The sequence below is a fragment of the Crotalus tigris genome, unplaced genomic scaffold, assembly GCF_016545835.1.
Source record: "Crotalus tigris isolate CLP2741 ecotype Arizona unplaced genomic scaffold, ASM1654583v1 scf7180000018173.423308, whole genome shotgun sequence".
Lineage (NCBI taxonomy): Eukaryota > Metazoa > Chordata > Lepidosauria > Squamata > Viperidae > Crotalus > Crotalus tigris.
Genome location: NW_024096865.1, coordinates 257611 through 276042, shown reverse-complemented (window position 1 = coordinate 276042; position 18432 = coordinate 257611). Strand labels below are relative to the sequence as shown.

The 18432-nt window shown below is 41.4% G+C and overlaps 1 protein-coding gene across 1 annotated transcript in view; it reads right to left on the bottom strand.

The window, feature by feature from the left end:
* Window positions 1-1460: 1460 nt before the first annotated feature.
* NHEJ1 (non-homologous end joining factor 1) overlaps window positions 1461-18432 on the bottom strand; it is a 96422-nt gene continuing 79450 nt past the window's right edge. The window contains exons 6-8 of the mRNA XM_039348791.1: window positions 5909-6026; window positions 3519-3649; window positions 1461-2063 (exon numbers count right to left, since the gene is read on the bottom strand). Of these exons, the coding sequence (XP_039204725.1) occupies window positions 1983-2063; window positions 3519-3649; window positions 5909-6026 (330 nt within the window). The 3' untranslated portion in view covers window positions 1461-1982. The remainder of the gene's footprint in view (window positions 2064-3518; window positions 3650-5908; window positions 6027-18432) is intronic.

Here is an 18432-nt window from a genome sequence, read left to right as displayed (position 1 = left end):
AGCTTCAAGCTGTTGTCCAACAAGCTCAGGGGTAAGCAACCTCGTCTCTTTTATGACTCATGGACTTCAACTCCCAGAATTCCTGAGTCAGCCTAGCTGGGCTAGCTAGCTCTCTCCTGCCCTTCCTGCTTCCTGCAGAGACGCAGCAAAGGGAGGAGCTCCGCCCAGTAAGCTTTTCAGCTCCTCGGAGAACACTGTGAGTGCACTCTCTTTTACACATACACACACAAAAAAAACCACAAACACACACACACACACACACACACACAGAGAAGCAGGGAAGCGCAATTGCCTCTCTCTGTCTCTCTCTCTGCAAAGGCAGAGGAGGCTGGGAGCCACAGGGGAAGGCTCAAAGAGCCGCATGTGGCTCCGGAGCCGCAGGTTGCTGACCTGTGGCCTAAACCAATAGACCAACCTAATCTCTCAGGCTAAATGGCATTCAGCATGCTACCGAGGAAGACCTGAAGAACATTCAGACTATTAATAACAGCAAGCAATATCTTGACCACTGTGTTGTTCTCTAGATTTTCTGACATAATTTGATTAGAACCTTTTATGAGTCTTGTTCTTGTTGCTTGCCATATTTTTGTAGATATTCCATCAATTCCTATAGTACAGAGGTCCCCAATCTTTGGGGCACCAGGGACCAGTTACGTGGAGAGAGGGACTGGAGTGTGTGTGGTTTTGTGTGCTGCCTGCATCTCGCGCATGGGGCTTTGCTTGTTTGTGCGGACTGGTTGCTGGCATGCTGCGACCCGGTACTGGTCCACGGACCAGGGGTTGGGGACCCCTGCTATAGTTAAGTTTGCATTACAATCAGTTACGGTAGATTTTTCTTATGCATGAAATTCTGCATTATTTTAAGTCACAGCGCATACATGTGTATTCAAGGACAAAATATAGATCCTGTATAAACACAATAGTAAAATCAATACAATTAAAATCAAAGCTGTTTGTAATTAAAATCAATTATTAGCTCCAAATTTGGTGAAAGAGATATTTTTTGTCATGTCCTAAATATTGAGAGAATGGGAGGTCACTCCATCACTTGAGATAATTATCCAAAGCCTTGAAGCAGCACAGGAAAAATCCTTATCCTGCATACCAAGATAGCCAAGTTCTAGAAGGGAGAAGGGGATCTTTATTTCCAGCCCCTGCTTTTCTCAGTAGCTGAGCAGGTTCATAGGCGAAGAGACAGTCACAGAAATTGCTGTTTAAAGATCAACTCCCATATTTAAATTGTATTCAATAGGGAACTGGTAGCCAGACCAAGTCTCTCGGAACAGGAATCATATCATTTTTGAACCTTATGCCAGTCAGCAGCCTGGCTGCCACATACTCTGAAATTTTTTGGAGCACCAATTAAAGAAATTGACACATTTTTCACCAACTACAATTTTACAGAAAAGCCTGTGCATTACAAAGTGCACGTATGGAAATCATTGCACTGAGTAATCAACTTATAGCCAAGCTCTTTATTCACACTTTAATAAAGCAAAGTACAGGAGGTACCGTATTTTCCGGCATATAAAATGACTCGGCGTATAAGACAACCCCTGACTTCGGAGCCAATTTGCATGCTTAGAAAGTCGTCTTATATGCTGGAAACTACCGTAATTTCCGGCGTATAAGACGACTCGGCGTATAAGACGGCCCCCGACTTCGGAGCCGATTTGCATGCTTTAGAAACTCGTCTTATACACCAGAAAATACGGTAGTTCTGCTTCTTTCCTTCTTACCTAATAATCCATAATTTCTAAGCTTCTAGGTCAGCAGGAAAGAATAAGCAGGGGTAGAAAAGTAGATAGCTCTGGTGCAGAGGGAGATGTTCTAACTATCAACGTTTAACGTGGCAAAAGGAGAGGAGTGACCCAACTGTTAGCTTTAGTAGGAAGTCCAGCTTTCCTCTAGATGTTCCAGGAAGGCAAAGAGAAATTCAGAACTGCCTCAGCATCCTTGTTTTTGTAAAATGATCGGTTGCATCAGCTAAAGAGCCCTTTTGCCTTCTTCCTTTTGGTTTTAACAACAGGCATTTGTGCTTTCTGAGCTTGGGAAGATGAGACCTGGAAAGAAGAGGCACTGATCAGAATGAGTAAGTCAACCGGCCAACCCAAATAGTCAGAGTAAAACCAACTACTTGTAGCCAAATAAGATCTCATCATTTTATTTGACTTCCATAGTTGAGACACAGAATGTGCCGTTTCTCTCTGGAGTATGAGGAGCAGTCAACACCAAGCAGCGGTGGCAGGTAAGAAAATAAAAATGGCATGCAGACATTTCAGTCACAAAGATGCCCCACAGGGTTAGAGAACCTAAAGGTTGCTGCTGACAATCACTGAACTTCACAGACATACCGTAAGCAATAGAAGAGTTTACTACTAATTCTTTTAAGGGGGCTCTTCAAGGGGATAAAGAAGCAGAGATGACCTGATCAGAGAAAGAGGATCTATGGCTCTCCAATGTTCAGTTACATCTCTGAACACCTTTTACTACTGGTTATGCTGGCTGAGGCTGATTAGGGCTGGAGCAACATAAAGAGAGCCATGCATGTAGGGATGTGAGTCTATACATATGTTGTTCATAGTATGTTTAGGTGTGTGTCATGTATGTGTTTCACTTTGAGAGCAGGCAACTAAATTTCATTTTTGATGTGTGCCATCATGCCCACAGTATAAAAATGACAATAAAGGTTATCTTATCTTATTGAGGCAAGGTGGCCAAGGCTGTTGTTCCTTCAGTAACTATTTGAACACCACATTTCTAAGGCCTTTCTAGACAGTGACTTTTTCACACAGTAAATTAGACCCGTACACAGATCTAATTTCAGATTTTGTTTGATACAGATATTTCAGTACCGCTGCTATGGCATATGGCCAACAGATGGATTTGCTGATTAACACACGTGTAACTGTTACTGTGCTACAAGGACAGGTAGTCTTTCTCAGGAGAGTTTGTTATGGCTGTAATGTCACTGGGAAATCGTCAATTTCTTATCCTTACAATCTGGAATCTGCTTGTCAAAGGATTTATTTCCCAACATAACACAGGCCTAACCTTTTAATCACAATATTTTTAACTGTATGTTTCTTAATGGTATAATTTTTTTTTAACTGTACCTCACCAGAGTGACATCTTGTGAGATGGGCAGTCATAAACATATAAATATAAAATAAATAATCAAATCTCATGTTATCCTATGACTTTCTTCTAATTCTAACGTGCCTTCATAACAACAGCTTTCCATAACCACATTTTTTTCAAGACTACAACTCCCACGTACCAGTGTAACATGCTGCTTTAGAGATTATGGAAAGCACCGATGAGAGAAATTGCCTTATCGACTGACTGTCTCCATCCCACTATGCACCAGACAGAATAGCAGCAATTAATACAAATTTTGGGACAACTGGCAAAGTTCCTGTTCTCCAGCCAGTTATATACAGTATCACAATCTGTTTCCTCAACTTCAACACTTTGAGGACCCCCTTCCCATATGTATCTAGTAGCCATGGACCCACCACTGCTTCTTCCACATGCTGTGCAGATAGCAACTGGGTCTCTGTCTTTTCTTCCGCTGCTGGCAAATCTACCACATCTTCTGTAGGGTCTTGAGAAGTAGCATGGTTAAGGGATCCAAAGTCTTCTGATTCTGTCAAAGGAAGAAGATAACAAATGGTGGTGCCATGAAGAGGGAGTCAAGCTATTCTCCAAAGCGCCTGAAGGCAGGAGAAGAAACAATGGATGGAAACTAATCAAGGAGAGAAGCAATCTAGAACTAAGGAGAAACTTCCTGACAGTTAGAACAATTAACCAGTGGAACACCTGCCTCCAGAAGTGATGAATGCTCCAATACTGGAAGTTTTTAAGAAGAGACTGGACAGCCATTTGTCTGAAATGGTGTAGGGTTTTCTGCCTGAGCAGGGGGTTGGACTCGATGACCTCCAAGGTCACTTCCAACTTTATTATTATTATTATTATTGGTTAAAGTGTCAAGGTTATAGGAATTATAGAAATAAGAATTGACCCTTATAGTTTCACAATTTGGAAGCAGACAACTTATGCCTTCCAGATGTCTTGAAGTACATTGCCATATTCCTAGATCGCTGATCCTGCTTCCTGGAGCTCAAAGGAATTAATTTATTTGAAATACATATATATGGTTTTTCATTGATTCCAATCTAAAACATATATAGAAAATGGTATAAAATAAGAAAATGATATTTTCAATTTAAAAAGTAAAAGAAAAGAAGGAAAACAATTTACACCATACATACAACTTTGTTTTAGGAAAGTCTAGATGAAGAGACAGGTCTTTGGCTGTCTTCAGAGTGCTTCAGAAATTTCAAGAAAGGCATCTTTCAGAGCAAAGACCACCTTGCGTGCCCCCCCAACTTACGGTTACAAAATTGGCCCTATTCAGGAAAGCATATAATTGGTCTACAACCAAACTATAGGCACTGTAGTCACAGAATCCACATAGGATTCTCCAGTGACATTAAGCATCCTATATTACTATAGTAGCTATTGTTTCTGAGGGATTATAAACTTATTCCAAACAGAAAAAGTCCAATTCCCAAACTTGGGAACCAACTACCCACAAGGACTTCTGTCTTGCTAAGATAACGTTGTCATTCCCTCCACAACTGTATCTGGACACTGGCTTGGAACATGCCAATTCATTCTGGAAACATTGGCTCTATTACTCCAGTTGTCTACCGTTGGCGGCTTCATATACAGTAGCTGTTAAATAACGGGGACAGACATAGTGCCTTGTTGCAACACAAAATGCAGAGGAAGATTCATTTATTGTACTTCTGGGATCATCTCCACAAATATGAAACGCAGGGTCCTCATGCAGGCACTATTGGTGGTCGAGAGATCAATGCACCCTGTCTCTCTTTTCCAGGTCAGCTGCAAAATGATAACTATGGTAGATTCTGTCCCAGAATTACAAGAACCAAGACTGGGAAGGGTTGAGATAATCACGGTGCTGCAGAGACATCATCCTCTCAATAAGCATCAAAACAGAGGTACTGCACATTGGACTGGACTGCAGAAAGGGTTGATGCAGGGTTATCCATAATCTTTTAATTACCAGGCTGCTCCCTCAAGACGGAATGGGCCAATTTGCCATGGCCAACGAGCTGCAGCCAACTTGCCACAGGATAACTCGCTGTGAGACGATTCAACAATTCAATTTAATTATTTAAAATAATTATAATTATTTTAATTTTTGTCATTCACATTTCGTTTTGTCCCCCCCTTTTGTATCCTTTCTTTAATGATTCTATTCTACCATTTCTTTGATATTGTGCCATGGCGAGTTGACTGTGGTGAGTTGGCTGTGACATGTTGTCCTAGACCAGGGGTAGGCAACCTTGGCTCTTTTGTGACTCGTGGACTTCAACTACCAGAATTCTTGAGCCAGCCATGCTGGCTCAGGAATTCTGGGAATTGAAGTCCACGAGTCATAAAAGAGCCAAGGTTGCCTACCCCGTCCTAGACCTCTCTCAAGACCAGAGGGTATGTTTCACTCTGTTCATTGACTGAGTGGCAGAGACAGGCTTACAACTGCCCTGGAAGCTATACAATTTTATGTGAGCCTTAACCGTTTGGAATAAGTTACAGACTAACACCTAAGGATTAACAGGCTTCCTACTCCAATGGTCTACGTATAATGTCAAAATCAGATGCTAAAGAACAAAACGGCAAGGGAAATACAGGAAGGAGAAAACTAGGCGCATCAAAGGTTGTTTGGTTCTCTTGAACGACGACCTTCTGTTAGCCAGATGACAGCGCAAAATCAATCGAATTTATTTATTTCTGGTCATTTGAGATAAGTCGGCTTGTCTTCCAAAGGCGGATGATGGCAGAGTAGACACATCCTTCCCACACTTGATCCACTCACCTGCCCAGTGCCGTTTGCGAGCAGCTCTGGCTTGTTGCTGGGTCACTGCCACATAGAGCGATTTCAGGTTAGACGTGAACAAGCGTCCATCTCCCAGGCGGCAGGCTTGGGGCAAAGTCTGAAAAACAAAAGAGGAGATAGCGTGCAGGGTGGAGACTACAAAGGGGATTATAAGAGCACAGGAAATAAGCGCACTACATTTCACCTAAAGAAATGTACTTGCTGAAATGTTGCTGGCCTTGCTATAGTACTCCAGTGTCTACAATGAGAAGGGCAATTCAGGAGTGATTTCGCAATATTGTACCTCAGCATCAAGATCACCTACAGGCCCTAATTCCATGGAACGTCCGCACTCCGCACGCAATGGGCGCCTTGTTATTTTCACTTACGAGGAACTTTGGTACCCAGAGAAGGGAATTAGCCTTTGGGGGGGGGGGGTTTGCAATCTTCAAAGAGGAGGCTGCCAATCAAAGTACAAAAAGGTGGACCAGAGAATAAACACGGAGCAGCACAATATAAAATTGCTTCTTTTTGTTTATAGGCAGTCCTCGGCTTACGACCACAATGGAGCCCAAGATTTCTGTTGCTAAGTGAGAGTTGTTACGTGGGTTTTGCCCCATTCTATGACTTTTCTTGCCATGTTTGTTAAGGGAATCGCTGCAGAGGTTAAGTGTGTCACCTGGCTGTTAAGTGAATCTGGCTTTCGTATTGGTTTTGCTTGTCAGAAGGTCGCAAAAGGAGATCGCCTGACCCCGGGACACCACAACCATCACGAATAAGAGTCAGCTGCTAAGGGTCTGAATTTTGATCACTTGACCGTGACCACTTGGCTCCTGGCCAACGACCCTGGGGCGGTTGCTGCAACGGTTGCAGTCATAAGTTGCCTTTTCCAGTGCTGTTGAAACTTTGAACGGTCACTAAACAAACTGCTATAAGTCGAGGACTACCTATATTCTAATAATCGGTGTCATGGCTCTTACTGTCAAACAGTTCTGGGAGCTGTTTTTAGGCAAACTCATTGTACTCCAAAGAGCTTTTCACTTCTAATATAGAAATGGTACAAAAGCTTAGCTTGAGAAATGCCTAGCTCCTCCATTTTCAGGAGGAGGAGGAGGAGGAGGAGGAGGAGGACTGTTGCGTTGAAAGCTCCCAAGCGCTGCACGCACACACACATGCGCGTGCACACACACACACACACACACACACACACACACACACACACACACGTCCATCAATAAATGTTTTTAAAATGTTTTTAAAATTTTACCCCAGCAGGACAGAAGGGTGAGAACAGGTACTCCGTTGCATCCAGGCCACAGGGACCACCAAGGCCCAAGTTTCACTCTACCACCCCCCCGCCCTCATCCTGGTCAGAGAGAACCCAGAATCCTGCTGGCTGCCTACGTTTCAAAGGTTTCCAAAGATAATGTCTCCATGTGCTGCAGCTGCTCCACACCCAAACAGGCAGGAGAACAAAGTGTAACAGATAACAACAGGCCGGTTCCTCTGCAAGCACTGAAGCGCTCAAGGCCAGAGTCCAAAGCTTGCCCAGTCACCCACTCCTCCCTCTGCAGCCTGCAGAAGTGGCACAAGGCTCCTGGCCAATGCCATAGGGGACAGCCTAGCTAGCAGGATGCAGTGGGAGGTGAGAGTGAATCATATACTGGCATTATGATGACTCCCACCTTCTTTTCAGAGCCTTAAGTGGGGGGGGGGGCAACCGGGCCTCAAGTGTCTCTCTGATCTGAATGTCTGAAAGTACTTTTAGCATTCCTGCTCTCCTTGACCGGTCCTTTTCAGGATCTTTTAAACTCGACGTGCCACGGATTTGAACCTGGGACTTTCTGCAATGCCAGGCATCAGCTCTAATTTTCAGATACAAGGCCATTCCCTCCTTGGGTAAAAGAGGCTTTTCCTTTGAGTGCGAATGTTTGTTTCTCACCTCCCCTTGCAGAGATAATTCTAAACAAGGTGCCCTGGGTATTCCAGGAAGGAAGAAAGTGCAATTAAGATTATTTATACACATACCAACATGCATAGATACACATGTTTGCACACCATATCCCTTTGATGTCTGTCCACCCCCCACAAAGTTACAAAATAAAAAGAAATGGGAAAAGGAAGGCTAGGTATGCTTTGTTGAATTCCTAAACAAATATGTATAGCATAATAAAAAATGGGGAAATTCACCAGCTAAAATGGGCATCGGTTAAAATGTGCGCATTCACATAATAAAAACAAACCCTAAAAGCTATTTATCATATTGTGAAATACACTAGCTTACTTTCCTAGAGCAAACAGTATCACAGACCACTGAAAAAGTTTTCCTCTCCCCCTTTGCTTCCATCAACTGTGCTCTGCCGTGGTTAGAACCGAGGAATCGATGAAAGAGAATACTTTTGATGGAGGCAAGATTGAGAAGAGGTTCTCAAGTCTGGACAGGTTTGTAAAGGGGAGCAGGTTTTAGGGAACGGTGTGATCACAAGCCACCTCCAGCTTAATAGGTTGTCGTTAAGAGTGTGAATTTTTCCTAGAAAAATATTCGATAGCTGGTGGAACTGCTTTAACAAGAGAGCAATTCCCTCCAAATAGAGGCACCTATCAGTAATGTGGCCGCAGCGGTCTGAACTACCAAGACGTTCTGAGCACTGTTATTTTATTTATTAAATTTATATGCTGCTCATCTCGATATCCAGAGTGGCTTTTGCAAAGCAGAGTGTATTACAGTAGCCCAGTGAAGAAGAAACTGCTATATGTTAGCATCTTCTGATCCAATGGCTCCAGAAATGGGCAGCATTTATTTGCAACATAAGATTTGCATTGGTAAAAATACAATATTATGTCATTGAAAAAAACAACAACACAGTGCATCCTGAATCTTTACCATGTACAGCAATACTGACCGTGCAGACAGATAATGTTTTCTTATTGCTTACTGTCCATTAAATGTCTTGTGATAACTTGCCATTTGCATAGGATTTAATTCCTTTTTTAAAAAAAATATAATTTTAAAGAAAGTTTTAGCACAAGAGCAAAAATCAATACAAATTCAAGCAGAGTAAGAAGGGGAAAAAATGAATAAAAAAAGTTAAAGTGCAAAAAAGAAAAACAGAAAAGGAGGAAAAAAGATAACGGAAAACTTGCCACTGTCACTGGTTTCCGATTTTTACAGCAGTCATAACTACAATTGTTGATCTATCTATCTCTTTCTGTAAACTTATTTAGGGATTCTCTTCTTTTCTTACTCTATCGCAGTGGTTCTCAACATTTGTGTGACGGCGACCCCCGTCACACAAACGTTCTGCGCATGCGCGGCGCCGTCCGCATGGGGCGGGGCTGCCCATGCGCTGCCCCATGCACGGCGGTGCCCCCACGCGCCACCCCATGCACGGTGGTGCCCCCATGCGCCACCCCATGCGCGGCGGCGGCCCCATGCGTGGCGCGCATGTGCGGCGGCGGCCCCTGAGGGGAGAAAATGGCAGATTGCCTTCTTTGGCGACCCCCGAAAAATGGTCGATCGACCCCAAATGGGGTCGCGACCCATGGGTTGAGAACCGCTGCTCTATCGTTTCTGATAATCAAAACCATAAATCATGAGTCTTGTTTTTTCTGTTTTAGGCAAAAAGTCCAGAAGGGGTTTCCACTCAGCAATAAACACAGAGGTTGTCTCTTCTCTAAACAAACAGGGTCAATTTGGCCATCTCAGAAAATTCTGTCATCTTCACCGATCATTCCTTCTTTACAGGTGTTGCCAAATCTTCCCATCTTTGTGCATACAATAATCTGGCTGTGGTTATCATATACAAAAGCAAAGTTCCATGACTTTTCTTCCAAATGTTTATCAGTCTTGAGGAAAAGTTCTGGTTTCAATTGTATATATTAATGTTTAAAATCCTCTCACTCAGTGTATGCATTTGAACCCCAATTCTTCTAGCTTTTTTACACATCCACCAAGCTGATAAAATGACGCTTTTGATAGTTCATATTTCCAAAATAATTCTCAAGTACTTTTTTTACGTTCTAGATCATTTTTCTGGTATCATATAGCAGAACGGTACATCGTTTTTAAAAGTTCTCTTTTATACTTTAACACGATACACATTTCAAATCTTTCAGTCACTTGTTTTCCCATTGTTCTACCTGTGTATGATAACCAAAATGTTTAGCTCACTTTATCATACATTCTTCCACTTGTTCTTTTTCTGTTTCAAAATTCAATAAAAGTTTTGTACATTTTAGCAGTCACATGTTTATCATTTGTACACAGTTCCATTTCAAAGTCAGCCTTACTGCATTTAATACCATACATTCTTTTATCTACTTGGAATCTTTCTGATAACTGTAAATATCATTGACATTGATATCCCCCTGCCATCAGTTGTTCTCTTTATTTTATTTTGTATTTCCTTTGTAATATATCATGGAATGTTACACTTTTTGTGTTTGCCTATTAATATTCGTCTATACAGGGGCACGGTAGCTCAGTGGTTAAAGACGCTGAACTTGTCAGCTGGAAAGCTGACAGTCTGAGTTCAAGATCCAAGCACCGTGCTATGGAGCTCCCAGTTCCAGCCGGCAGTTCGAAAGCAGGCAAAGGCAAGTAGATAAATAGGTACCACTTTGGTGGGAAGGTAACAGCATTCCATACACTTTGGAATATAGTTATGCTGTCCACATTACCACGGAAGTGTCTTTGGGCAACGCTGGCTCCCATTAACTAATTTTTAGGTGAAAACCAACACTGATCCTCATGTATAAATTCTTGCAAAATTATTTTCAGCCTCTCTGTCAAAATTGTTAGGATATCAGCCATTAGTTTCTTGTTAAAGTCAAATCTTGTCCCTCTTTAGGTATTAATACTGTATTAGCCTTTTTCCATCTTTCTGGCATTTTCTTCTCTGTAAAATAGAAATCAACATATTTTGTAGTGGCTGTGAAGTCCGTCCTCAAAGTATTAATAATAGGATCCTGGTAATCCATCTGGTCCAGGTATCCTGCCTGATTTAATCTTTTTTATAGCTCTATAAACTTCCGTTATTGTTTTAGGTCCATTTTCGATTCCTTTGTAATCCTCAGTAGATTTTGTTTTTTAAAAAAATGTTTTTTTAAATATTTAAAAAAATATTTAAAAATATTCTCCAGATTTGATCTGATTTGAGTCCTTACTGATGCTGTAGTATAAACGCCATGAAATCTTTTAAAACAAGGTCTTCTTTCTGCTCTTTCTTTCCTGGAGGCACTGGGCAGGAAAGTCTCTAAAACATTTAAAATAAAGATTTGAACAAATGTTCATTTTCTTAATAGCAATAAGGAACTGGATTACCACATTTTATTCCACAATTTTCTTTCAATTTCTTAATCTAGTCTGTGATTCTGGTGGCTTTTAATCCAAGCATTTGGTTAGGAGATTAATTATATACTGCATTTATACTATATTTTAAACATGTAATTATTTGCCACCCAGACTCATATTAGTGAAATAGCCAGATAAATCAATCTAAAGAGATAAAGAAAATTAAAACAAAACCAAATAACTAGGCCTGACTTAGTTCATCTTTTTTTGGCGGGGCATCAACTAACATCAACTAGTTATGTCACCTACTGAGATAAAATCTAGATATCTGCCTGGGCATAATAAAAGTTGCTTCGTTTCTCCTGTTGGTTTAGATTTAGTCACACTTAGTGCAGATTCAATTAATATAATGGAAAACACAAGCCTAGAATCATAATCATCAGAAGTAAAATACGGTCTTTTCCTTCTAATCTTCAGATAAGACTGCAGCCTCTTTAGCAAAAATAATGCTCGTCAATTAGAAATACATCTTTTTTGCAGGAATCAGTTGCCAAAAATAGCTAAATAACACTTGAAAATGCAACACAATATATATCGATACATCCATGTGATACAACTCAATGCCTCAGCAATATTGGGGGGCATGGTCCCACTTCATTTAAATAGTATGGACTTTAACACAAACCAGCAGAACTAGAATAGCTGTGTGTGCTTCTCTACAAGCTATAAATGAGTGCAACACAAAGAACGAGAAAAGGCCACCATTTATCCACAAGGTGTTTTTTTTTATTCCTATAAGCATAAGATCTGATACTCCTGCTTGGCACGGCCAAGCTGATTTGCACCTCTGCTGGCATAATGGATTAATCTATTGTCAGGAAGAGTAGTAGCTGCTCAGCAAAAGCCTGGATATGATAACCCTTTGGCCCTTGGTTACTCTACCGCAGTGATGGCGAACCTTTTAGAGACCAAGTGCCTAAACTGCAACCCAAAACCTACTTATGCATTGTCGGGGGCCGGGTGGGTGTGGCCCATTGGGTGAGTGTGGCTCATTGGGTGGGTGTGGCTGCGGTGGTAACAGCAGACTGGGTGGGACTAAAAATCAATCAATTCCAACTTTGCAGGATCTTTTTTTTTCCTGCGAGAAGTTGAATGACTGATTGATTGAACCTTTTTTTTTTTTTGTACACGGCGGTGGAGGCCTAAAGTGAAAAGGTTTTATAAAACCCAGCTGAAGGCCTAGGACTGGGGCGACGGCACGTGTGCCCACAGAGAGGGCTCTGAGTGCCACCTCTGGCACCCGTGCCATAGGTTCGCCACTACTGCTCTACCGCAAGGATCAGAAATACAGAGAGCTTTACTCATAGCCACCGAGGATCAGCTCTTTCATTGTATCCAAGCTGCAATGAGTTGTAAACCGGCAGATGAATGGACCCCAAAGGTTGGACAAGAACAGTCAATAGGCAGTGGAGACACCAGGCAAAAACAGTCATAACACAGAGCAAAGTAAATCACAGGGGCCTGGCCCAGAACAAAAACCACGTACCTGGGCAAGCAATGGGGCAAGTGACTGCTGCCTTTCTTTTCCTTCCCATCCATTCAACCATCCCCAGGAATACTGGCAAGGCCCTAGACAGAAATCCCAGAGCACGGCAAAAACCCCGCCCTCCCCCGCTTTCATAAAGTTGGTGTTCTCTATGCTTCCTCAAATCCTTTGTAAGATAACTTGTAACTATATTTCAAAACAGATACTCGAGACATCATTCAGGCCACTAAGATACGGTGCTTCATAATCAGAGAGGACAAGAACTGTATTTGCTTTGGCATTTCTTCTGGAAGAAGGATTGTGTCATTGTGAATGACATGGAGCGAGGGCAGGGGTATCTCCTGGCTAAGCATGGCCTTGTTTAGGATTAGGAAATTTTCCTGCATATATACAGTATTTATATGTAGTCTTTAAAGCAGCAGTTTCCAGCCTCTGTCAAGGACAGAGTTCCATGTGGAAAATAGTATTCATGTGAACAATGTATGTCTATCTGATGGAAGGGCACTTTGCTCTGCATACCTGAACCAAATTTATATACTTTTGAATAAATGAATGTACATTGCACATAAACGGTCCATTGGGAAGCAGCTGGGGTAAGACATGGAGTATATTTAATTTGTCTGAGGGCATGATGGTGCCCTCTGATGCTGACCCAGCTTCAGACCTATTAAAAATGTGTATGTCAAGATCCAACCTTTAATAGATGTGTAAAACAATTAAAGCAGCCTCTATGAATCAAATGGCAAAACGGGCAGAGTATACCACTAGGAAAACTACATTAGTGTTCTTTGTTTTAGCATCTACATAAGGGGCTCACAGAATCAGTGCACTCATCGCTTCTACATAGATCTCATCTTAAGAGTGCATTTTAATCCAGCAAGAAAAACGGAAATGATACAAAACACCTTTTTTTCCCTTTTCATAGCCACACATAAGTTATGTCTGCTGCATCACTCCAGTTCCTAAGTCCTACTTAAGATAGCTATTCCTTCTTTAGAAGGAAGTGCCAAATTGCAACCACACGCTTTCAATAATCTCTCCACTCACACACTAGCAATTAATTCCTGACATAGTAGCAGATCACTAATGGCAGCTGCCGCTCTATGGCTTTCAAAATGGCTCTATGTGCAATTTAGTCCAAAGTTTCTAATGCCATTTATGAATTACAATTGAGATGACATGATCACGAAGCTTTGAGTTTCCTAATGTTATTGAATTGCATTTCTAATTTCCCCTGCAGTTTAGATTTCCATTAGAAATGCAGTGTGGTAGGGTTTTTTCCCTTCAAAATCCTCATCCTTCCCCCCCCCCATCACCAAATCGACTTACATCTCTGCCAAGAAAAGATTTTAGAGAGACCGTTTCTGGTTATCAGTCTTTGTTGAGATAGACAAGCTATCAAGCGTAGGGGAAAAGGTTAACAAGCTGAGGAAATGTGTAAGAGCCGCAAGTCATTCCTTTGCCCAGAGCTGCTGCCTCGAGAAGATTGACGTCAGGCCAAGAACTTGCATCTTAGCCAAGCCTGGAGGATGCACAATGCCAGCGTGCATGTTAAGGGGTGGATATTCTGCCTATGTTATGACTACATGACAGCAAGGCCAAGCATGTATCAGCTGATGGCAGTTGAAGGCTGAAGTGAGGAGGAGGAGGAGGAGGAGGAGGAGGAGATTTACAGTACACCAACCAGGAGTGCAGTGGTTTTCAGGGCAAAGATGAGCAAAGGTCCTGAAAAGTCCCTGTTCTCTTGAAGAGATAAAAACAAAACAAAACTAGATTCTAGACGTAGTATGGTCAGACAAAAGAAGACTAAACTAAAGGAGATATAGACAAACAAAGACAAAGAATCTTGGGGAAAGTATGATTGCTCAACTCTGCTTGCAAAAAGGAAGAACTGGTGCACAATTTCAGATTTTTACTCAGTTCAAATTTATCACTGGCCAATTCCTGGATAGAGACAATTTAGGCCTCAGGAGGGAAAATCTCTCATCTGAATGTCCTGTCAATCCTTCTAGATGCATTCAAGTAAGCAGTGGGAAGGAAGGTTGGGCGTCAGGAAAAATGCCTGCCCTTCATCACAAGCTTTTGGGGCTCATCTTAACATTTAAATATCATCCCAAAAGCTAAACTTTGGTTTAGATTAAGTCTTGCTTCTGCACCACAATTTTTGGCACAAGCTTAAGCAGTGACAAGGGACAAGATCAAATAAAATTAAGCAGGATTTCTTAGCCAATGGGGAACTGCAGATTGTGGAGAGTGAAGAAAAAAACTTTGCAATCCTCCTCCCAAACTGATCATCCCCATCTACAGTATATCCTACACGAGATGCAAGATTGTTTTTGCTTGTTCTCTCTGGATTTTCATTCTTAGAGAAAATGTTAGAGGTCAATGAACCCACCGTTTAATTTTTCAAATAGGTTTTTTAAAAATTTCATTAAGTTTAGGTTCTTAAAAACGGTTGTAGGTCATTTAAGTATTCTTGTCTTGGTTTTAATTTTCTCTTTTGAGCCAGAAGATCTTTTGCTGGATAACAGTGTTTACCTTGGCAAACCTATGTTACAGATTTGTAACAAGGCTGCCATGAGGAAATTGGATGCAGTTTACTTGGATTCTGAGCTGGTCATGAATGCATACACAAAACAGGGAAGGATGAAGGAACATTATTTAAAAATTTCCCATACGAAACATTTTTTTTAAAGATAAGAAATCTGGTAACAACTGTAGATAACATTTTTTTTAAAAGAGGAATCTGGATATTATCTTCAGTTACAACAAGACAATGTCCCTTATACCATACCAATGCTCAATCAAGGAAGTACCTTTTGGAAATTAAAACAAGTGGACATGCAGTGTGGGTGGGGCATTGGCGGCAGAGGGTGTTGGGGCGGGATGTGGGCAGTGGCCATCAGTGGTGACGGCTCTGCACAACAGTTCCAGTTTCTTATATAGCCCCTTGGGAAAATCAATTGCCTACCCCTGCAATATATATGCTACTTGAACAACTATTGTTGTACTTGTACTTCATCTTCAAGCTTGAGCTTGGTTCACTATCTATCACAGTGTTTCTCAACCTTGACAATTTTAAGGCATGTGGACTTCAACTCCCAGAATTCCACAGCCAGCATTGGTGGCTGTGGAATTCTGGGAGTTGAAGTCCACATGCCTTAAAATTGTCAAGGTTGAGAAACACTGATCTATCAAATGAATGTTCAGGTGTAGCAGAAACACTGGCCCCAAAGGTGGTTTGTTCAAACTCTTCCTTTGATTTATATTCTGTATTGGGGAGTTCTCCTTAACTCTTCAAAGGTTTTGGCTGACGACTCTTACAATCCCAGCCGGCATGACCAATGGCAAGAGAAGGCAGATGGTATAGTTGAAAAATATTACATAATGAGGAATACAGATTGGGAGAGGCATGGTTAGAATGTCGAAGCAACATGCTGCATCCATCTGGTAGGCAAGTGATTCTAAGTCATTTGCAATCACTGTGTGAGGCCAAGAGGTCTCCCTGACTGTTTACCCTAGGACACAATATCCAGAAATTCCATTTAGCTATCAGCAGTTATAGAAGAGAATTTTGTGAACAGAGATGGAGTGCAACAGATAGAAGCAGCTTAGGAGAGCCAAAGGAAGGTTTAAGAGGCATGCTTAGTGGCAGTGATGAAGCACTCCCACTTTTTAAAAATAATTTAAATATGAAATGCAGGATGTTCTGGCTTATTGTAGAGTTAGAAGCGTGTTGGAGATCATATAATCCAATTCTCCATCAATGCAGATCTCTGCATCTCTGACTGATGGCTGTCCAGCTCCTGAACACCCCTAGCAAAGGAGAGATTACTACTTCATACAGTTGTTTGTTTCACTGACAAACAGTTTGTGCAGTCAAGAAGTTCCTCTTGATAACTGGTCTGCCTTTACATCTTCCCTCAGACTTCTCTTCTAAAGGGGAAACATATCCAGATCTTTTGACCATTCCTCACAGGCTGTGGTTTCAGATCCCTTTAACCCAGGGGTCCCCAACCCAGGGGCCGTGGACCAGTACCGGGCCAAGGCATGCGAGCAACCGGGCCGCACAAAAAAGCTAAGCCCCATCTGTGAGATGCAGGCAGCACACAAAACCACACACCTCTCTCCACAGAACCGGTCCCTGAGGCCCAAAAGGCTGGGGACCTCTGCTTTAACCCCCTCATACATGTCATTAATGAAAAGGATGAGTGGCACAGTGCCAGGGCGGAGTCCGGGTGCCCTCCGTTTTATACTTCCCTCTAAACTAAAATGGAAGCCATTGATGAGTACCTTGGGCATTTGATAAAAAAAAGGCTTGTCTGTATCCTCTGTCTGCTTGAGGTTCCTTGTAAACTCCCACAACTATATCACTTTTATTTCTCCTTTTAATCTGACTCAGACATTTTCAATAGGATGCCATACTCTTTTTCCTGAATTCCTGGATTTTTTTAAAAAAAAGTTATATACAGTGCAACATCTCTCCCTGGTCTGTTATTTTTAAACAAGCCAACATGCCAATTGTGAGTTTTATCTCCTATTTCAGTGATGCTATCATATCACATTTGTCTTCTCGATTTAAGGTTTTTCGTTTGCCTATTTATTTCCTACACTGTGCATAGGGTTAGAAATGCATTAGTGGTAGCACCTAGTCAACTTTATCTGCATTGGGAAGAGCCAGACCTAGTTAGTACTTGAATGGGAGGCCACTAAGTTAATTTTAAGATTGTAGGCTAGAATGGAAAGTAAAAACAAACCAGAGAAAAGGTAATGGCAAATCACTTCTGTACTGTTGCCAAGAAAGCTATGTGAATGTGTCCATGAAGTCACGAAAGAGACTTTACTTTTATGTGATAATACTTGAAAAGTATTAGACTACAAAATTTCCATCTACAGCTGGTATTAAGAATTTTTATATTTTGGGCAAAGTACAGCATCTTTTTGATGGTTTATGCTGACTGACATATAAGCAAACTATTTGCTAACTGTTTTTAAAAAATAATAAAAATAATTCTCATTAATACAACAGCAACATGTTCTGCTAGATTTCAGCCTAGAGATAATTGGAGTACACTAAGAACAGGGTCATATGGATATCAAACTTCATTTCCCTCTGAAATCCAAGTCCTAATTTGAACATGAGGAGAGGCCAGCAAAGACTACCGGATAATATGCATTTACTTTGCAGGAAATGATCTAGGAGGGACCACATCCTACATAATAAAGTTAACTTATTGTGCTAGAAACTAGATTAATGACATTTATCTGCTCAGGAAGGAATATTTAGAAATAAAGACATCACTTTGTTGACTAGAAGGCAAGATTAAAGAAAAGTAATTATATCTATGTTTGCATCTTAGTTGACCAAGGGTTGGCCTGCTAAGTAGACCAGCTGAAAGAAAGAAGTGCCCTTTGAAGAAAGCAAATATGGATATCCTTTTTGATAATACCTATAGTTTGCAACTAGGGTCCAGGCAATATGAGGTTCTTCCAAGTTTTTTGAATGATTTCTCATAAAGATCAGTATGGTCAGAAAAATGTCTTCGAGAAAACAGTTTCATTACCAATTGCAATCTTTTCCGTACAATATATGGCTATGAGAGGATACATCCTCTATTTTAGATCAAGCTAAATTTATTGAGGATCTTGGCAAGGCTTAGCAGGCCTTGCTTGTACCATGATTGC